The following is a 23,187-nucleotide window of genomic DNA, read 5'->3' on the forward strand; positions in this document are numbered from 1 at the left end:
TTACTTACTTATGGATGTTTTATTTCCAACATTTTCTATTACAGCCATTTATTAATATGTTGCAGAGTAAGGTGTATGGTGGAGTTCACAGCAGTGTTTTTCCACAAGGCAATTATGATCAGTTCTATTATTTAACATTCATTCTCTGGCTTGAACCAGAATAGCCATCCAATGTAAATTATTCAAAATGGATCATATCTCTAACACCAAATAAAAGTGAGCTCCTATTTTGTGGTGCTTTGTTAAAGGGATCTACTCAGCAGGGATGGGGCCTCTGAAATGGAAGAATCACCCTAGAACCATGTAGCCCCCTGCCTGCAGGGTGGGGGGTGTGGGTACCTGCAGTGCAACACTACTCCAGCATCTTAAATTGTGACTGACGTCTTCTTTGGGGATAATAAGAGAAAAGTGGCTTATTTTGAACAGTTTCAATGAATTTGCTAATGAAAGTTAATTCTTGCTTGAAGAAATCCTGTAATAAATAAGAAGCACACTACTGGTGAGGAATGATGCATACAAAATAATTGCAGTTCTTGGTTCAAACCAGTTTCCTAAACAAAACACTTTTCATCTAAATGGCCATAAAGAACAACAGACTGGTCAATGTTTCCAACATTTTATGCATTTTCTGAAATGATACTTTAAAAATCTTAGTTGTTCTATTGGAGTTCCTAATTAGGGGCACGGCAGTCAATTGGAAATTAACTTGTCAGTAGGGGTTTGACCTAGTAAATGCATGACTCTATATACCTTCTGCCCTTTAAAAGCAGTGGACAAGTTAGTGCTGAATGGAAATGCTGCCTGATTTCACATCTAGCCTGGACTTGCCACTATGAGCTGTGTGACTTTGGACAAGCTATGTTGCTTCTCTAGGTCTCTGTCCTCTCCTTTGTAAGGTGAAGGGGATGGACTAAATTTCTGGCTCTAAGCAAAGGCTAGACACAAGTCGCAAGGCTCAGTTTTCATCGGACTCTCCCTTCTCTCTAAGTCCCACTGTAGGTCTGGCCGAAAAGGTTACCATGCTTCTGGGCTGTGTTGTGTCTGGTCTGCAAGGTCCCCAAGAACTGCCTCAAGTTTATCTTTGCCACTTGTCTTCTACTCACGCTGAAAAGGGTCTATGTAGGGCCAACAAACCTAGACCACCTGCTGCTTGTGGTATCCAACCTGCTTCTTCATGAAAGGACCAGATCAGCAAATGGTCCTTTCTCAGCCTATGTCTCCTGCAACTTCTCCACTTCCCACACCCTCTGTCCTTATCTAAAAATATTAACGTCCAGCCTCCCTTTCTCTCAGCCTCATCTCAATGAGGCCTTCTCTGAAAATTCCTGCCACAAAATGCCTGTGACCCATCAGTGATCACGTTCCTTCTTATATCTGAGTTTTGTATGCGTGTGCAAGTGGTAGGTTAGGAGCAGAGATCACCTCATATTGGCTTTTGTATCACCTACAACACCTCACGACAGGCACACAGTGAGGAGGTAACACGGTGCAGAAATGATGAGGAACAGCTCTGAAGTCAGACAGGCCTGCATTCAGATATCTGTGTACTCCTGGATGAGTTATGTAACTTTGCTGAGCCTTCTTGCTCTGCTCTCTACAAGGGGATATTAATCCCTACTTTGTTATAAAGAGAAAATAAAAATTAAAAATGTGGAATTATTAGCAGTAAGTGCTTACTAAATCAATGAGTGGACTAGAAATTAATCAAATGTGAATGACTTAAAAAACCAATTTACAGATATTTTTGCTAATTGGAAGCCTTTATCTCATGATAGTGTTAAATACTTTCTCCCCATCAATTGCTTTATTTCAAAACCAATGGTCAATGAAAATCCTTAAGTTTCTTTCTTGATATGTAATCTGTTACCCCAGCTTCAGTTTCATATAAAGAATCAATGTCAAGTCATATTTATAAAATATGTCTCAAGTTAAAAGAGACGAATTTGTATCAGAACATGTAACTGATTGGGATGTGCTGGCTCTGGTCTTAGGGCTAGCCTGTGTGAGGTTAAGCAGTAGATTTTCACCAGACCAGTTCGAAATCTCAAATACAAATTAATCAAAAATGTTCTAATCTCTATGAAACACAGTGTTGCAGATGTTTAGCTTAATAGAAAACAGAAGCAAATACTATTTCTCCTAAAATGGCTGGTTTAGAGGCTGCTCAAATTTTTCTAAAATAAGACTCTGAAGAGGGAACCCAGTAATATGAATCTTGCCACAGATTTCACCACTACCAGCTCCCCTTTGTCAGAAGGAGCTGCTGACCTCTAATCTTCATCTAACACTAGAAACTTCAACTAAAAGACCATGTTTACATTCAGGAGGGATTCATAAATACCAATTTTTCATGAATGTGTAAGTAAATAGATGGGTTAATTACCATGGCAACCAAAACCATGTCAAGTCAGTCCTGTGCTGGCAGATATCCTAGTGATTTTTCAAATACTGTCCTTTTGCACAGCTGAGATAAACAGGCTGAGGAATATTCTGTACAGTAAAACAAAAGCTAAAGCCGATAAACAGTTTAACAGGGACCTCCTGAAAGGTTTTCGTAATTCTAACACCAAAAGCTCCACCAAAACACAGTGAGTCCTGCACAGACTGATCTAGGTGTTCCAGACACAGTGCTGTAACCAAAATCAGTGAGGAAAAGAAAATCTTAAATGGCAGACACTAAAGGAATTAAATCATCTCCTAAAAGAAGCCCATTAATTATTTGCTTAGAGAAAACAGCCAGAGCAAGGAGTAAGAATGCATAATAGAGGTAGGCCATTTTGAGGAAAAGAAACTCCATATTCTGGAAGGTGGGTATTATTTTCTAACTTTCAGGACCAGAATAACTCTATTTTGTCATATTTTAATACGATGTAAAATTTCTCTGGGAATTTCATTAACAGATTGTGAATGGCAGTCAAATGCTCTTAAAAATAATTATGATTATAGGTCCAGGCAAACAGCTTTCAAAACAAAACAAAATCACCACAAAACACAGCAGTGTATATGTTACTCTGTACAGCACAATCTTTTTTTTTTTTTTAAGTTTATTTATTTATTCATAAGACACACACAGAGAGAAGCAGGCTCCCTGTGGGGAGCCTGATGTAGGACTTGATCCCAGGACCCTGGGATCTCGACCTGAGCCAAAGGCAGACGCTTAGTCACTGAGCCACCCAGTTGCCCTGTACAGCACAATCTTAAAGGAATCAACAATTAATGCAGATTTCAGAGGCATCGAGGCAGCAGGAAGAGCAAAAGCTTAGAATATACATATGAACATATATATTTTTTACTACCAAAAAAGAATGTTTGAAAATACCTGTATGATTGGCCAGCCAACCAAAATCTAAATTTAAGGAATATTTATGGGATGCCTAGGTGGCTCAGCGGTTGAAAATCTGCCTTCAGCTCAGGGCATGATCCTGGAGTCCTGGGATTGAGTCCCACATCAGGCTCCATGAATGGAGCCTGCTTCTCCCTTTGCCTATGTCTCTGCCTCTCTCATGAATAAGTAAATAAAATCTTTAAAAAATTAACTAATTAAGGAATATTTAAAATTACTTTTTTCTCAGGGAAATGATTCTACATAAATTGTACTGATTCCTTGACTACTAATTCCTCAAACCTTGACTTTAAGGCTTTAGAGATGCATGGCATCCAGGCTGTCCAGACTATGCCTGCATCATGCTTTTGTGCCTGTGGTCTCTTAGAATCTCTTGTCATCTCCTCCCGGTAAGGGCTCTTAGCATCAGTATGTATAGCAGTAGCAGAGGAATCTTGTGACCAAATTATTTTTAGCCAGAATACAATGCTTATGCACCCCTAAGAGACCTGGTTATAGGATTACAAATGATGAATAGAAATATTTTCCTAACTGGAAAGGAAATATCTCCATTTTAGAGGGCTCAACCAGAGAACCATAGATACTTACCTTAGGAAGTGCTTCATTGCGCCTGTTGTGATTATCTATGTGTTAGCCACTGTCCTCAAGTAAATGCTTCCAAATTTGCCTTTGTCAGAGTACGTGTAAGCTGTGGGAAGAAATTTAATATATTTACTATTAATGGGACTAGAAATCCCAAAACCAAGATCACTGCTTACTTTAGTAAGCAGATAACATGTCATGTACCAGAATATGATCAACTAAACTGCTCACATAGCATTGCAATTCAGTGAATGGTGATTATAGCCAAAGGCTTTCACTTTATAAATGTAGTTAGTCTTTCATTGTAAGTCCCTTGCTGGAGAAATAATTCCTTTCATAAGCAGTCTAGTCAATAGTAAGGTTTTTCTCTGTCTTGAGTATTATTCCTATATTTTGAAGAACAGTATTTGTTAAGAAATGAAAAATCATAAAATGAACTATCATAATTTCTAGATATTTGGTGGTCTTAGATCTGGCAGCCTCAGCTTTCCAGAAGTACAACTCAAAAATAGCTAGAAGCCACTGCTGATATCTTTAAGCTAAAAATTAGATGATAAAGAGCCAAGTACTCCAAATGAATGAACGTTATACCCGCAGCTCCCTCTTCCAACATTTTTTTTGGCACTTTGAACAAAACAATGAAGTTTTCTATTTGTCTAGAATAGACAAATTTCTATTTTCCAGTTTGCAGTTTGCTTTTGCAACATCTACAGGCTATTGGTCTTCCTCCTCCCTACAAGGAGGTTGCCAGAAGCTGCCTGCAAAGCAGCAAGTTGGGACAAGATGGAAGGGTACAGACTAGAGAAGAGAGAGTGGCTGGAGGCAACCGAGAGAAGAGACGAGTGGGGCCCCAGGCTGTGGGAGAGAGGCAAGGAGCTGAGACACCACTGCCACCCAGAACAACCCAAATAAAAGCCAGGTTTTTCTCTTACTACATATGTTTCTGTAACTCTTCCATGAATGTTTGACAAAGAGTAAAAGAGTGTCTACACCTCCACTGAAGATTGCAGTTGCTTCTGGGAGGTGAGGGAAGGAGTGAGGACTGGAGTAAAGACCCCTGGGGAAAACTGGCCTTCGACTTCCTGGTTTTATTTCTTAACATGTATCTGAAGCCAAACAAAGGGGCAAGAATGTATAATAGACGTAGATGGTGGGAAGATGTTTTGTGCTTTTATGGCTTTAAAAAAATGAATCCAGTCTTGTATTAAAGTGTTAGTACCTACCCAGCATCCAGATGGTGGTTCTGAATATGGTTGACAATAAAGGGACCTAGGGTTCCTTGGAGAAATGGCTGATTCTAGGGCTGGGGCAGGGAATATACAGGGTGTGCCTGAAGAGTCTTGTGCCAGAAAGTAAGGGAGTGCTTGAAAGACAAACAGTCAAGGATATATCAAATACACACAGGAGCCAACCAAAAAAGCTCCCAATGGCCAAAGCTGGAACTATTCAAGTAACAAAATAAATAAAGTAGTATTGGATTATTGCCCAAAGTAGGAAATAAATATCCATGATTGCATACTGATATAAATGACTGAATAAATAAATAAGGGGGAATATGTAAGTCTTTAGTACAAATGAATTCCAAATGGTTTATGTGGATACTCTGCCCTCAAGGAGGGGGAGTCTAACACCTAATCCCTTAAATGTAAGCTGGACATAGTGACTTCTTGAGCACAAAATGGAAAGGGGGGGAAATTAGTAACTTTGCACTAGATGAAGTTGGCAAATACTACCTCAGCTAAGTGATCAAGGTTAACACCACAATGACAAGTCATATTGAGACTCTGTACCCTTGATACGATGTGATATGAAAGGCACTTTACCTCTTTGGTCTACCTATTCCTCCAAAATAATGAGAAAAACATCAGATAAATTCTTATTGATACTCCATAAAATACCCAATCAGTACTCCTCCTAATTCTCAAGATCATCACAAAGAAGGGAAGTCTGAGGAACTGTCAGGGCCACAAGATTCCTAAGGAGACACAGATATTAAGTGTAATGTGCTATCCTGGATGGGATCCTGAAACAGCAAAGGGACATTAGGTTAAAAACTAATGAAATCTGGGGGCGCCTGGCTGGCTAAGTCAGAGGAGCATGTGACTTTTGATCTTGGGGGTTATAAGTTCAAGCCCCACATTGGATATAGAGATTACTAAAAAATAAATAAACTTTATTTTTTTAAGATTATATTTATTCATTCATGAGAGATACAGAGAGAGAGAGGCAGAGACACAGGCAGAGGGAAAAGCAGGCTCCATGCAGGGAGCCTGACGTGGGACTCGATCCAAGGTCTCCAGGATCAGGCTCTGGGCTGAAGGTGGCCCTAAACCGCTGAGCCACCTGGGCTGCCCAGAAGGAGACTATATTAAAGACATCTGAACCTTGTCCCACAAGCAGTGGGGAACTACTACAAGTTTTCAAACTGAGATGTGACATGATCAGACTTCTGGTAGTAAAAATATACTCTGATTGTAGTATGGAGAGTAAGTTAGATTGTGAGAGAACTATAGGTAGGGCACCATTTAGAGCGTTGTTACAACAATCCAGGCAGAGATAACCAGTGACCGGAGAAGACAATAGACAGAGATAAGTGTGATGGATATTTAGAAAGTAAAATCAAGAGGACTTGGGTTAATTTACTGATTAGGGAAAACTAGTGAAGGAAAGGAGGAGTCAAACACCATGCCTGTCCCTATGGGTAGACAGTAGGATCTTCCTTCCCGTAAGGTATGGAATTCTGGAGATGCAGATCTAAGGGTCTACGTGTATTTGGGGGTCTTTGCAGCGTTTTGAACTTGCAGGGTCAAGTGGTAGTGTGAATATACATGGATCTGAAAGTCAAGAGAGAAATCTCAGCTAGAGACAAAGATTTGGGCTTCCCCAGCATATAGATGGTAATTAAAACCACAATCCAGAAGGAAATACTAAGTCAGTAGTATATACAACATTTGTTGCTCATAAATAGTTCTTTGTCCTTAGGGTAATAAATTAGAATTGTACTACTAAGGCAATAAAAAATAAAATGCATTTCAGAAAGATTTTATCAAAATAACAATAAAATCCTAAATTGTTAGTTTGTTATTTAGAAAACTGGTTTATCTAAAAAAATGTCTTTTCATAATGATGTGGGAGAAGTGTGGTATTGTAACACTTGAGCTTCCTGTGCTCTACATAAGTGTTCCTGAATCTATCCATTCCAAACAAACAAAACAAACAAAACACATTTCTGAATTCTATGTGCTAGCATCCTGCTGGGTATTATCACATAGTTTAATACTGCAGGGGAGCTTTACTATTTAAGGGAAAATTCAGCAAATATGGCAGTGTGTGCATGGTGCTTAAGAGCATGAGCTTTAGAGACAGTTCATATCTGGGATCTTCCACTCGCCAAGTGGCTTCAGACAAGTTGTTTAACCTCTCTAGGGTTTAGTTTTCTCCCTATTAGATGGGGAAAAAATTATAACTACCTTGTGGGGTTGTACTAAGGATTGAATGGACCAAAGCAAGTAAGGTGCTTAGCATAGTGACAGGTATACAATATACACTAAATGAGTTGGTACTCATTGTTAGGATTAATATTTTATCATTCTTATTAAAGACTCTTCTAAAATAAAAAGTCATTTTGTCAAGTGAAGAATCACTGAGGAGACTTTAGATAAATTGTGTCCCATTGTGACCTGACCTGGGACATTGACAGTGATGGTGGAGACAAGTGAACAGAAGTGGAAGATATTCAGAAGGCATTACCAAGTGGATGGGAAAAGTAAGGAGATGGAAAATCACACTTAGTTCCAATTAGCTGTCCCCCAAACAGGAAACAAAAACAACAATTAGTTCTAGTTATCTAATTCTCTGTCCCCCAAACAGGAAACACCAGAAGTGGCTTTGGGTGGAAAGCTTGTGTAAGTGCTATTAGCTCAGGACTCACTGGGTATTCCATCTGGTAACTTCGTTAAATGTTTTCTGTTACAAAAATTACTGCCCACTAACTTTTTTAAATCTAGTTTTGTTTCAAAGGAGGCACAATTGTCGATGTCCTAGTTACTGTTAACTAGACCATCTGTGTAAAGATAGGAACATGAAATAGTTAGTGTGCAAAGTATGATACTCTGAGCCACTATGGTTTCACAAAAATGTCTTTTGAGTTGCTTTTCCCCAGAGTGGTGCTGAGTTAATCTATTCCTTTGTAGCCAAAGCATCATTTTTCAGGTGCTGGGCAGGGCCAGACATCAGGGAGAATTGAGGCTGCCTCTGGTCTGCACAGCATTGAAACAAAACGGTAGCCCTGATAGATTCTCAAGTATTTCATACACCAGCCTGTTGATTAACTCGATTAATTAAGTCACTTGGCTTTGTTTGTGTCTGTCTCACTACTTGAAAAACACTCCTATTAGCTTTTTGTTTAACTCAGAACTATTCAGGTATTATTTATATAAAGTTCACCACTTTTTTTTTAGTCAGACATGAACTCTAATGCCACCGGCTTCACAACATGCAAGGACATGTAGGAACTGCGCTGTGTGCCATCTCTTCCCTGTGACCTCCTCTCCAGAGGGGTTTTTAACCAGGTGGACACCAGAATTACCTCCTGCTGTTCTGAAGTGGTGCATTTCCTATTTCTTTCCTTTAGGGCACCAGGGAAGCCGTGGGGCCTGACACAACGCCTGGCACATTGAGGGGGGCGCTCAGGATGGGTCTGTTGGGATGAACTCTGCACCCTTCTAGAGGAATGCACTAATCCATAACTGTACCAGTAAGACAAAAATCTCCCCACTGGAAGAGAAAGAAAAGCTTGTAGATTTTTTTTAACCAAAATAAAGAATATGATCATAATCGTGGGTTTCCTGATCCTTTCAGTTTATCTGCAGTGATTCCTCTCCACTACCCAGACCTGTTCCAAAGGAAAGGATCAAATGACTATGTTTGATGCATCAAACATCTCCACAGATCTGTTGACACTTCACTGCTGTGTGTGGGGTTATGTCCCCTTTGTACTTTTTTTTTTTTTTTTTTTCCCAGCTGGGAAGAAAGGAACAGCAGGAGTGATCTGCTCCTTTGAGAACTCATTCTCTCACCTGGCATCAGGGAACCTGCCCTGACTCCTTTGAGTGAGAAACCCCCTACGGCTCTTTGTAGAGTCCCTCAGGGTGACCCAGCCTCTCAGAAACCCTTCTGTCTATTGAGCATCCCAGGGAATGAATTAAGCACTCAACTAGAGGGAAGAGAAATCCTTTCAATAAAATCATAATCCCTGCATGAGACAAAAAAAATCGTATGTAGCCCTTTAAATTCTGACTAACAATTGTAACTGTTAACAACCAAATGCTTGTGGACTCATAATGTTTATATGTAAATAAAAGTCTACAAAGTGAACAGTGTTCTACTCTCATAATTTGCCTAATTTGGGATTATTCTAGCTTTAAAAAAAGTTGTATGGAACACATTTAAAAACTAAAATTCAATTTACAAATTTAGTCTCAGCCTAAAGTTTTGTGATTAATTTAAAAAGTGCTTACCATGTGCCAGGCAATATTCTGTGATATATTTGTTTATATTAACTTACTTAACAGTCATCCTGTTATGAAGTGAATAATAATAATTATCTCCATTTTACAGCTGGGACAATTGAGGCACAGAGAGGTTCAGCAACCTTCCATGGTCACACAGCTATTCCTGGCAGAGCTGAGATTCAAAGCCTTGCAGCCTGGCTCCTGAGGCATTGTTATGAATCACTCTCCTGTGCTGCCTCTGGAAACCACTGAAGTAAAATTCTGGACTGACAGAAGAGTGAAATAAATAAATAATGTATTCAACTAAAACTAAACTGCAGAGCTAATGATAAAGCCCAGATGTACATCTATCTGCACTTGAAAACTTAGTGTTCCTCTGTGACCTAGCAAGGGAACTCTTGCATAATAAGGGTTACTATTCCACTAAAAATTAAACTCTTTCCTGTCCTGAAGCAAATGCACTGTAGATGGGAAAGTTTCCAAACAAGAAGATTTTATGGGAAGTTACACAACAGAGCCCCAACAGGTGGGCTTTATATCCTCTCCTGAGGCCGCATGTCCAAGGACATATGAATCCTTAGTTGTAGAATGCTGAAATAACACATAGTGAAAGTTCCCTTCCCCTCAGTGTAAATCTAGCACTCCCTTGGGGGAGAATCCAATGAAATTCAAGCTCCAGCTGTTTGTGTGGTGATTTCATTTTCCCCAAATTACTCTTTGAATCATTGATTGGTGGGACAGGGTCTTCAAATCAGCATTTTCCCTGGGTTTGCTTTCAGCCCACCTGTTTTTGTTTTCATAATACACTACACCTTTTAGTTTACAAATAAAATACTTTTTTTTTTACTGTACATGAAATATATCCAATGGCTGGTAAAATATTCCACATCTACTTAGAAAATATGTACTAACTAGAATGAGTTTTCATAAAGTCATTGAAAAGCAAAATAAGTTCCATTCTCCTTTAGGTTTCTCTAATTGGTTGTTTTCTCTTCATGCTATGACACAACTGAGGAGGAAAAAATCAAACAGGTCAGTCTCAAAATGTGTTATTATAATCAGGGAGGAAGACACATTCCACTCTCTGTCCCCTGGGGTCTGGATTAAAAAGACAAGGTTTGGGCAACATTTTTTAGCAGAAGTGAAAAAAAGTCTGCTTAGCATTTGAGGGAGGGGGTCACAACTGCAACTTCACCCTGCACATGATAAAGTCAAGGTCAGCAGTAGCAAAATTATTTGCCACTGATTTAATTTCCTCACTTTGAGCTTTTCTTTTCATTTCACTTGAAAGAAGGAAACAATGATACATTGAACCATAGGGTCCAGAAATAAAACTTTCATAATTTTCTCCCCTAAAAATACATTTGATCGAAAGCTGCTTTGGGCATCAGAAGAAAGCCTATGGCTAATTTGGTTCAATTCCATTTATCCTGTGTCTTTATTATACTATGCCACTTTAAATATTTTCTAAAAGTATTTGAGAAAATTTCGTGATGGAAGTACTAAACTCCAAGTAAATGTTTTTAACCTGTGGGGCAAATTCCACTTTCCCCCCAAATATTCTTAGAGTATGTTACTAGTGCCGTGCTAGAGTCCAGTGAAATCACAGTATTGACATCCCTCAATCAGCCAAGGAGAGATTTGTGATGCTTACAGTAACAGATACAGGCTCCTCTTTTTCCACCCTTCCTTCAGCCTTAGCTATATATCTAGTGGGGAAGGAAAAACAGAGGAGCAAGGCAACTATTCCCATAAAGGCCCAATCTTACAGATATTTGAAGCCAAGATCATTTTAAGATGTGATTACTTCAAAATTGCTCCCAAACACGCATGTCTCTGTGGGAACAGAGACAGGGGCACAGATAGCTGTAGATGAGAAGTGGCTAGCAAGCCACCTGCCATGTGAGGGACCGGACTCTGGCTGAGCTGATCCGCAAAGCAGAAGGAGGAGGTCAGTCTTCGAAATCTGGTGGGCCTGTGTATTTGAGTTTTTTTCCAATTTTTTGAGGGATGCTTGTATTGCAATGTATTTCCTTCTTAGCACTGCTTTTGCTGTATCCCAAAGATTTTGAACGGTTGTATCTTCATTTTCACTAGTTGCCAGGAATCTTTTTAATTCTTCTCTATAGCAGGATGATCTTTAACCTCCACGTGTTTGAGTTTCTTCCAAATTTCTTCTTATGATTGAGTTCTAGTTTCAAGCATTGTGTCCTGAAAATATGCAAGGGACAATCCCAATCTTTTTTTTTTTTTTAAGATTTTATTTATTTATTCATGAGAGACACAGAGAGAGAGAGAGAAAGAGAGAGGCAGAGACACAGGCAGAGGGAGAAGCAGGCTTCATGCAGGGAGCCCGACGAGGGATTTGATCCCGGGGCTCCAGGATCATGCCCTGGGCCGAAGGTGGTGCTAAACTGCTGAGCCACCCAGGCTCCCCAATCCCAATCTTTTGGTATCGGTTGAGACCTGATTTGTGACCCAGTATGTGGTCTATTCTGGAGAAAGTTCCATGTGCACTTGAGAAGAATGTGTATTCAGTTGCGTTCAGATGCAAAGTTCTGTATATATCTGTGAAATCCACCTGGTCCAGTGTATCATTTAACACTCTTGTTTTTTTGGAGATGTTGTGCTTAGAAGCTCTGTCATTTGCAGAAAGTGCTGTGTTAAAGTTTCCTACTGTTAGTGTATTATTATCTAAGTATGTCTTTATTAATTGATTGATATACTTGGCAGCTCCCACATTAGGGGCATAAATATTCATGATTGTTAAGTCCTCTTGTTGGATAGACCCTTTAAGTATGATATAGTGTCCCTCTTCATCTCTTACTACAGTCTTTGGGATAAACTTTAATTTGTCTGATATGAGGCTGGCTACCCCAGCTTTCTTTTGAGGACCATTTGAATAGTAAATCGTTCTCCACCCTTTCATTTTCAGGCTGGAGGTGTCCTTAGGCCTAAAATGACTCTCTTGTAGACAGTAAATAGATGGGTCTTGCTTTTTTATTCAGTCCAAAACTCTGAGTCTTTTGATGGGATCATTTAGCCCATTCATGTTAAGAGTTACTATTAAAAGATATGAATTTAGTGTCATCGTAATACCTATTCAGTCCCTGTTCTTGTGGATTAGTTCTTTGGGCTTCCTCTTTCTTTTACAGAGTCCCCCTTAACATTTCTTGCAGAGCTGGTTTGGTGGTCACATATTCTTTCAGTTTCTGCCTATCCTGGAAGCTCTTTATCTCTCCTTCTATTCTGAATGAGAGCCTTGCTGGATAGGGTATTCTTGGCTGCATGTTCTTCTCATTTAGGACCCTGAATATATCCTGCCAGCCCTTTCTGGCCTGCCAGGTCTCTGTGGAGAAGTCTGCTGTTTTGTTTTGTTTTTTAATTTTTATTTATTCATGATAGTCACACAGAGAGAGAGAGGCAGAGACATAGGCAGAGAGAGAAGCAGGCTCCATGCACCGGGAGCCCGACGTGGGATTCGATCCCGGGTCTCCAGGATCACACCCTGGGCCAAAGGCAGGAGCCAAAACGCGCGCCACCCAGGGATCCCGAGAAGTCTGCTGTTAATCTAGTAGTTCTCCCCATATAAGTTAGGTATCTCTTGTTGTTGCTGCTTTAAGGAATTTCTCTTTATCTTTGGAATTTTCAAGTTTCACTATTAAATATCGAGGTGTTGAATGGTTTTTATTTATTTGGGGGGGACCTCTCTATCTCCTGGATCTGAATGCCTGTTTCTCTCCCCAAATTAGGGAAGTTCTCAGCTATGATTTGTTCAAATATGCTTTCTGACCCTCTGTTCCTCTTGGCGCTCTCTGGAACCCCAATTATACGTACACATAGATCAGTGGAGCAGAATAGAGAACCCAGAAATGCGTCCTCAACTCTATGGCCAACTAATATTCAACAAAGCAGGAAAGACTATCCACTGGAAAAAGGACAGTTTCTTTAATAGATGGTGCTGGGAAAATTGGACAGGCACATGCAGAAGAATGAAACTAGACCATTCTCTTACACCATACACAAAGATAAACTCAAAATGGATCAAAGATCTAAATGTGAGACAAGAATCAGTCAAAATCCTAGAGGAGAACACAAGGCAACACACTTTTTGAACTTGGACACAGCAACTTCTTACAAGATATATCCATGAAGGCAAGGGAAACAAAAGCAAAAATGAACTGTTGGGACTTAATCAAGATAAAAAGCTTCTGCACAGCAAAAGAAACAGTCAACAAAACTAAAAGACAACCTACAGAATGGGAGAAGACATTTGCAAATGACATATCAGATAAAGGGCTAGTATCCAAGATCTATGAAGAACTTATTAAACTCAACAGGAAAGAAACAAACAATCTCATCATGAAATGTGCAAAAGACATGAACAGAAATTTCACCAAAGAAGACATACACATGGCCAACAAGCACATGAGAAAATGCTCCACATCCCTTGCCATCAGGGAAATATAAATCAAAACCACAATGAGATACCACCTCACACCAGTGAGAATGGGGAAAATTAACAAGGCAGGAAACCACAAATGTTGGAGAGGATGCGGAGAAAGGGGAACCCTCTTGCGCTGTTGGTGGGAATGTGAACTGGTACAGCCACTCTGGAAAACTGTGTGGAGGTTCCTCCAAGAGTTAAAAATAGAGCTACCCTACGACCCAGCAATTGCACTTCCGGGGGTTTACACCAAAGATACAGATGCAGTGAAAGACTGAGACACCTGCACCCCCAATGTTTATAGCAGCAATGTCCACAATAGCCAAACTGTGGAAGGAGCCTTGGTGTCCATCGAAAGATGAATGGATAAAGAAGACGTGGTGTATGTATACAATGGAATACTACTCAGCCATTAGAAATGACGAATACTCACCATTTGCTTCAACGTGGATGGAACTGGAGGGTATTATGCTGAGTGAAGTAAGCCAATTGGAAAAGGACAAACATTATATGGTTTCATTCATTCGGGGAATAGAAAAAATAGTTAAAGGGATTAAAGGGGAAAGGAGAGAAAATGAGTGGGAAATATCAGAGAGGGTGACAGAACATGAGAGCCACCTAACTCTGGGATATGAAAAAGGGGTAGTGGAAGGGGAAGTGGGAGGGGGGACAGGGTGACTGGGTGATGGACATTGAGGAGGTCACTTGATGGGATGAGCACTGGGCATTATGCTATTTGTTGGCAAATCAAACTCTAATAAAAATGTATAAAAAATAAATCTGGTGGGCCAAGTATCAGACTCAAATCCGGTAAATAAATAGGTCTGGATTAGCAAGTTTAGGGAATGTCTAAGCTTGCATGGTGCTTCCTATTTTGTGAAGTCCTAAGAAGCACTGTGTCAGGGAGCCCTAGACTCAGGCTTCGGAGGATAGAATGCAGTCATTTACCCTGTGAAATAGGGAGGGCAGGGCAGGGAAGGGGAAGAAAGAGAAGGTAAAGAAAAAATTTTAAGGTATTTTTGAGCATTTGAAACATGTATATAATGTGGTTTTTTACTTTATTACATGTATGCAGATGAGGGGAAAGAGCAAGCAAGATGCAAATTCACCATCCTAGAGAAATGGAAAATCTTTCAGATTATGCATTTACATTTCACACATGCTGGCCAGCATACCACATTAGAGGTATTACGCTCATGTATAACATTCTCCCTGAGGCCACATTCCAGAACTTTCCTCCTTTGGCAATTAGCTTGAAAAATGCTCAGCAGACACTCACTAAAATGACAACTAGGAAGGTTTTTTTCCCTTCTTCAGGAATAAAATACTCATCCAGGGTTTATTTTTATGATTTATAGCAATGGAGGCCCATGCCAGCCACAGAATTCAGGTTTGCCTGCAAATATATTTATGATCTCCTTTAAAGGTTTTCATGGAGGGAGTGAAGGTAGGGAAAGCAGAACTGATAAAATTTGTCTTTCATCTTTAAAAGAGTAAGGAAATTTCAAAATCTAAGTATTAATCCATTTTTCCACAGAACTACTCAATGTAGACTTTGTACGTTCTCACTTACATATTTGAGTTTAGAAGTTAAATTTCTAAATAAAACCATAATAAAAATGGTAAACCTATGTCTGTATAAAAATTAAATAGATATGATTTTGCCAATCTAAACTGATACCTTTTGTAAAATTTTCTTTTTTAAGATTTATTTATTTATTCATGAGAGACACAGAGAAAGAGAGAGAGCAGAGACATAGGCAGAGGGAGAAGCAGGCTCCATGCAGGGACCCTGATGTGGGACTCGGTTAAATGGCTGAGCCAGGGCAGCCCTGGTGGTGCAGCGGCTTAGCGCCGCCTGCAGCCCAGGGTGTGATCCTGGAGACCCGGGATTGAGTCCCAGGTCCGGCTACCTGCATGAAGCCTGCTTCTCCCTCTGCCTGTGTCTCTGCCTCTCTCTCTCTCTCTTTTTCTCTGTCGCTCATAAGTAAATAAAATCTTTTAAAATAATAATAATAAAAATAAACGGTTGAGTCATTCAAGCATTCCAAATTTTCTCTTTCTTATAATGAAAATATAGTTAGGGCATCTGCTAGAAACATTTGACAGGGAAATCCAAGCAAATTGGAGCATTTCCAGAGGCCTGGAGGCAAACAGAATATCCTGCCCCTAAGGCAGTTGCCGACCCTGATCACACAGATGCGTCACCCGTAGCACTCACTTATGACAAGTAGGTGTTTTAGGTTGGGCTTCTGCAACAATTCATACTGTAAAACAAATTAAAAACAGTTTTAAACTCACTTTAGAGTTATGACTTGATATGCATGACTTGATAAATTTTTGTTTGCTGAATAAATATTATTTGATCCTGTCCAATGGTATTTCATCATGGCCATCAAGGGAAAATGCATCATCATGTCGTGTGTCCTTAAGGAAGAATAAGATGCTGCTAATTAAACTGTGATGCGCCTGATTTCAGTAGTGTGTGGAAAAAAAATCTTAGAATCAATGAAATATAGTGAGTAATATAGTAATAAATATATATATATAAATATATATATAATAATATATATTTCAGTCACTTACATATTCCAGGCCCTGATGTTTCAACAGAAGAATCCATTGGTTGATGACAAAGAGCACTAATGGCCTGCAGCAGATCACACTACTGATTCCTACTCCCCAACTCAAACAGTTCTATTCAGGTTACACCAGGCTGAGTAACTCCATGGTATGTCACAGGTTGATTACATATGAGCAACTCATGCCCTTCTTAACTCACTGGAGATCCTCCCAATCCCTTACTACATAGTCTCTGGGCTCTGGTTCCCTTCCCGGTAATAACAATGCCTCCAGTCTACACACAGCACACACATTCACACATATACAAGTTCTCATACATACGTGGGACTCAACCCAACTTCCTTATGCTACCATCTTATGCCCTGACCATAAACATCTCAGGAGTGATAAACACGCCTCATCTACACAAAGAGTGAGTTAGTGAGTATGGAAATACTTGGCTGAAGACAGGACTGTCTAGTCCAAGCTCCATTTTTTTGTCCTTATCTTAGTTGATACAATTTCATGTGATGCTGCTTCATGAACACCTGTTTTTGGCTTTCATGATCCCTGTTCTCCTGGTTCTATCTATTTCACATTCTTCTGCCTCCATTTTAAGTGTACGTGTTCCACAGTGTTCTACCCTTGGGCCTTTTCTTCCCCTTCACCTCTTCTAAGTGACCTTCTCTTTTGGGGCCTCAGTCAGATCCAACAAATGACTTGGCCAAGGCCAGACAGCCAATTGGTAGGAAAAGACCTCAACTCTTATTTCTAGTCAATAAACATATTCACTTATTACATTCAGTTCTTTCTAGGCACAAAATAAACAGGACACAGACTTTGCCATCCAAGAGTGGGAAATTGGGTAGATCCCATACATGGAGTCTAGGGATTTTCTGAAGTCAGTATAGAAGCTCTGAGTTGCCTCAAATGAACATACATTTCAGCTATGTCTGACCTAACCAGACTATCCTCTTAGGTAAGGTTTCCTAACCAATATGTCAGTACTATGGACTCTCCAAGGATGTGTGACAAGATTCTGATCAGTGATTATATGATATTCTCTCTCTCTCTCTCTCTCTTTTTAGGGGGCAGTACATATTATTTACAGTAGTGTATGTTAGGTGGAATACTTCTTGCTAAGAAGGTTGTATGAATGGGTTAAAAGAGTATTAAAATTTACTATGGGTTAGGAGACAAGAGGAGTAAGCAAAACAAGTATGGCAATTGTGGAAGTTTACATAGGCAATATGAGATCCTTACTACATAGTAATTATTTCACTATAATTATTGCTGATGTACTTAACAGTATTTTACAACTTTAATTCCTTTTAAGTGTGCCCTTAAAACTTGTGTTATGGACTTCTATTTAAATATGGCAAATAAAAAAATAAACATGACAAATAAAACACACGAAATCCCGCCAACATGAGAGTAAAGAAATAAAAAAAGCATAAATCCATAAGGCTGAGGGCAACAAGGGCATACATGAGATATCAGCAGATTTCCAGACTTGAAAGGAGGATGGACAAATGGTAATTTACTTAGCCTAATTAATGAAGCCTGCAGTGAGGGAACTGACCCATAGGCAATAAAATTTAGAATACAGAATCTTGGTCATATTCAGGAGTTAGCAATGCCCAGTTCCTCTAAAACTGGTACTGTACAATGAAGTCAACTCAGAAGGGTTGTTTGACATTTTTCATAAGGAAAAGTTAGATCTCCTTCCCCATTCTTTGAAAACAAGTATAACTGCTCTCCATTTTATCAGAAGAGGTAAGACTTATTCTTGAAGAGGTTGAACTAGAGAGGCTCTGAACTTTTAGTTCATACTGAATCCAAGAAGCTTAGGTGAAAATGTACATGATAAATGTGAGATTTATCCAGGCTTCTTCCACTCAACTCTCAGAACAGAGGCAGTCATAATGCTACTCCTCAGGCTCCTGGGGATTTATCCCTCAGGAAATTAACCAACATACATGTGGATCTCCCAGTGAAGCACCAGCCCCTACCCCGGCTGCTGTGAAGCCAAATGGCCAACGAACCCCACAGATTCACAGAAAGCTTCCAATCAGTGTTTTAGTGTCTCAGTCTTAAATACAAATAGATGTCAGGGATTATCAGAGAATTAAGGAAAGTTTCTAACTTGATTGAATTATTGAGACAAAGAAAGGTGAAAACAGGGAATCTGGAAGAAACAGAAGCAATGCAAAGAGAAAAAAAACAATCAATACACCATAATTTTCACAAGTATTAGAAAAAATATTATACTCATGAAAGAGACATAGGAAATAATAAAAATCTACATTAAGAGAATAAGAAAATGTTCTTAGAAATTTTCTTTAAATGACAGAAAGGAAGTTGAAGAAATGTTCCAGATTTGAGGATATCTGCTGAGAAGAAATTTACAAAAAAGAAAAAAGTATGTGAAAAATTATTGAAGAAATAATACAAGAAATTCCAAGAACAGACGATTCATACACAAAGGGGTAAGAATCAGAGCATCCAGTTTGACAGTAGGAACATGAAAGCAAGAATAAAAATTATGGGAAAAAAGTATTTCCAATTTAAATTTCTATACCCAGCCCAAATATTAAGTATGAGGTAAGAATGAAGACAATTTTGGACACTCAAGCCTTCCATGTACCTCCCAAGCATGCCTTCTTAAGAGTTTCTGAAAGAAGCATTCCACCAGAATGAAGGTAGAGAATGAGAAGACACAGGACTCAGGAATTGGAAGATCCCATATTTGAGAAAGGTGAAAAGAATTCTCAAGATGATGGTGAATGGGGGCTTAAGAAAGGAGGTTTTCATGAAAAAAAAAATTAACTGACAGATTACCTGACAGACAACTCTATGATGCTTTGAATGATGGGTATTACTTTGAAAAAAACAAAAACTTAAAGAAGATGACATACCCAGGGTGGTGCTTCCTCTTCCAGTGCCCTAGACTCTGTCAACACATAGAAAGAAAGAAAGAAAGAAAGAAAGAAAGAAAGAAAGAAAGAAAGAAAGAAAGAAAGAAAGAAAACAAGAAAAGAAAGAAAGGAAAAGAAAAGAAAAGAGAAAAAAAGAAAAGACAAAAGAAAAGAAAAGGAAAGAAAAACAAAGAGAGGTATCTGGGTGGCTCAGAGGTTGAGCATCTGCCTTTGGCTCAGGTCGTGATCCTGGGGTCCTCAGATCAAGTCCTGCATCAGGCTCCCCACAGGGATCCTGCTTCTCTCTCTGCCTGTGTCTCTGCTTCTCTCTCTGTGTCTCTCATGAAAAAAATAAAATCTTAAAAAAAAGAAGAAAAACAGAATAAAAGTAAAAAGGAAGAGAGAAAGAAAAGGAAAGAGAAACTAAGACTTAAGGAACAAGAGAGCTGCCTGCAGTAAGTGGATAGATTTGAAAAGCCCATCCTACTTCTAGAACAGTATCTGACTAGGCCCTAAGTTGCAAGTGTAGTGCTGGATGTGACATAGATGAAAATGCACTGAAAATATTCAACAGGAACATCACAATTTGCTTTAACAAATGCCGACATGGTTCAGTGTGGGTGTGCCTATTATCTAACAGAATGTCCAAGTCATTTTATATGGTCAGTAATTATAAATCTTCCTTTTGGGAATGAAAATAAAAAGGGGATAGATAAGAGTTTTCTGAAGACTTCTTTGGAAATGACAAGAACAGCAGCATATTTATATGAATTCTCAATGGAAAACACATTCATAAGAAAGCTACAGAATGGAAAATCAAGATCAATACTACTCCAAAGCTGCAATATAACCTACCAGCATCATATTAATTTCTTAAAAAGAAATCAGTGGACATGGAAGTGGGCCTAATTTGGTTTTCCTTTTAAAAAAACTCCAAAGACAAAAGCATCTTAAAACCTAATTAATGAATACAAAATTTATTTTAAAAAGTGCCACAAATTATACATTTTTTCAAGAATGTAATAATGATACTGCCCTTATGTGTTTTTGAAAAGTCATTTTATAGATACAAAAACAAATATTTATATATGGTATGTGTCTAGAATATGCTTCGAAATAAAATGGGGTAAATAGACAAAAGGTTAAAAATCAAACAGTGCTGGTCATAAGTTGATGATTTTTGAATATTGGGATCCATTATACTATTCTGTCTACTTTTGTATATATTTGACATTTTCCAAATAAAAATTTTTTTAAAAAGGTGTCTTCTACAAAATTGAGAATCACTATGACCAAAAGAGGAATTTTTTACAGCCAAACAATGACGATTAGCACCTGACTTTGTTCATAATAGAAGTTAGAGGTAAATTTATTACTCTTTAACAGCTTTGGAAGAGTACAACAAAGATGAATAGGAATTTGGTATCTAACCCACACCAGTTCCATGACTGAATTAGTTCTCTTAGGGATTTTAAATCCTCTAGAGCCTCCATATGGTGTTAGGTGTTGCCATTTAAAAAATTTACTGAGGTGCACCTGGGTGGCTCAGTCAGTTAAGCATCTGACTCTTGATTTGGGCTCAGGTCATGTTCTCATGGTCGTGAGATCCAGCCCCACAACAATCTCTGCACTCAATGGGGAGTCTGCTTGAGATTCTCTCCCTTTTCCTCTGCCCTTCCCCCTCTCCTGTTTTCTATCTCTCAAAAAAATATTTACAGATCTTGTTTCTTAGGGGTTAAAACATGTAATAGTGTATATCAAAGACATATTTGGTGATATATGGTAGATGGGTTTAGAAGAAAAAAGTGGCAATTAAACTATGACACACTGGGGCAGCCCAGGTGGCTCAGCGGTTTAGTGCCGCCTTCAGCCCAAGGTATGATCCTGGAGTCCCGGGATCGAGTCCCACGTCGGGCTCCCTGCATGGAGCCTGCTTCTCCCTCTGCCTGTGTCTCTGCCTTTCTCTGTGTGTGTGTGTCTCTCATAAATAAATAAATAAAATCTTTAAAAACAAGTATGACACACTCTAACAATGTTTCCTAATTTCATGTTAAGATGGAAAAAAAAATGGCCTTGATGAATTGATGAAACAGTATTTTCCCAGAGAGCATCCTTTCTTATCCCAGTCTTTTATCCCCAGGCTAAATCAATCTTCAGAATCAGGAAACCCACAAAATATCTGCCTCCATATTATCTGACAGTAGTATCCCTATCTCCTCCTATTGGTCCCCACACCACTAGTTTGAAAATACCATGTTTGTATGCTTCTCCTGTCCAATGCCAAGCAAGGTGCCTTGTTCCAGAAATACTCATAAAATGAATAAACATTTCCTTTTGTGCTCTTCAGAGTGTACCATGTTCAGTATGTCCTAGTGACTGATAACGTCAGCATAAGCATGAACTTGCACTCTTTCACAGCCAGGATTTCTTATCACAAGGAACAGAAACTAGCTCTGCCTATTTTAGCAGAGAAGGAATTTGTTCTGAAGGTAACCCACAGACTCTCCAGCAGGGCCACAGAACTAGGTTTAGAGGTTAGGTAGCCAAAAATAGCCCTTCAAATGATGACATGGAGCCAGTGCAGTAAAGTCACTTCTATTGCTGCCACCAGGTCTGGACTCTAGAACAGGCCCCACTGATCCCCCAGGACTGGTCAAGGGTGTTGCTATCTGTAACACCTGCTACCGGAGCAGAGTCTGGGTCATGGGCCCAGGATGCAAGGATGATGTATCTAGCACGTTAGCTCCTATGGTGGGGAGTGGGCTCTGCCTCACAATGTGGGAGAGCTCCCAACATGGGACAGGGGTTCAGAAAGCAGTGTTCAAAAGTAACAACCAGGGTCCACTCTATAAAGAAATATTTTTGAAAGCCAAAACACAATCAAGAATAGTGGCATACACAGAGGACACTGAGTGAACACATTTTGCCTTCCATCTTTGTCTAAGTTGATTTAGGTATATTGTGCAATTATATTTTAAAGCCTGGACACATGCCTATTTTATGGCTATTCAAAATACATATCATTTTGAACTAAGAATTTCAATTATGATCTTAGATAATGAAAGAATACCTGGAAATGTCCTTTTAAATTTAACCCAGTGGTGGTCACAGAATAGATGCATATACTTTAAGTGATGATGATTAATTATCTAGGGAATAATCATTAAGTAGAAAAGAATAAGGATATTCATTATAAATCAACAAAAGGATATATAATAGTTACATTGTTACATAAATATTACTGAATTAGGCTGAGTTAGACATTGGCAGATTCATGTAGAAGTGCCTGGGAGCTCAATTTAAACTGCATAATTAGATTTAGGAGGTGCTTTTAAGGTCATGTGAGCCAGCGTCCAACTCAACAAAGGCAGTCCCCCTTTGACATCCCTGACAATGCATTCTTTGGAGTATAGTGTGTTATATTGTTTGTTTCTGATATGGGCTCTATTCATCTATGAATCTCACCAAAGATAGCACTAATTTCTTTTGTCTTGTTGGTTAATACTCAAGTGAACTGAAACTATTTTTTACAACCTGAACTGTTGTTAGACTAGGACTTCCATTCCATGTCCTTGGGCAACTGATTTTAGAACCTAAATGAAGCCAACATCTATTCTTTTTAAATACAGTTCTTAGTTTCAGCCCTTGCTCTGGGCTTAGGGATAACAAGTTTAATAGTGATTGTCATTCAAATTCACTAGTGAGCTTTGCATCATCAGCAAACCTAATATACATACCAGTCTAAGAATACCCGCATTGTTGATAAAATTATAGAAATGTCAGGTCAAGTCAAGAGCTCTGAAGCAGGCCAACATGAACCAC

At 39.1% G+C, this 23,187-nt stretch overlaps 1 protein-coding gene and 1 pseudogene across 7 annotated transcripts in view; one reads left to right on the plus strand and one right to left on the minus strand.

The window, feature by feature from the left end:
• ELMOD1 (ELMO domain containing 1) overlaps window positions 1-23,187 on the minus strand; it is a 68,129-nt gene that overhangs the window by 39,303 nt on the left and 5,639 nt on the right. For 4 of the 7 annotated variants that reach the window (XM_049110026.1, XM_035717063.2, XM_049110030.1 and 1 more), the window contains one exon: window positions 3,932-4,031. In XM_049110026.1, the coding sequence (XP_048965983.1) occupies window positions 3,932-3,948 (17 nt within the window). In that variant the 5' untranslated portion in view covers window positions 3,949-4,031. Of the gene's footprint in view, window positions 1-339; window positions 473-3,931; window positions 4,032-22,435; window positions 22,515-23,187 lie in introns of those variants that run through there. The other 3 variants (XM_049110029.1, XM_049110028.1, XM_049110027.1) reach the window with 2 other exon arrangements.
• Window positions 16,515-21,198, plus strand: LOC112671464 (rRNA N6-adenosine-methyltransferase METTL5-like; annotated as a pseudogene).

Source organism: Canis lupus, chromosome 5 (genome assembly GCF_003254725.2).
Source record: "Canis lupus dingo isolate Sandy chromosome 5, ASM325472v2, whole genome shotgun sequence".
Taxonomy (NCBI): Eukaryota; Metazoa; Chordata; class Mammalia; order Carnivora; family Canidae; genus Canis; species Canis lupus.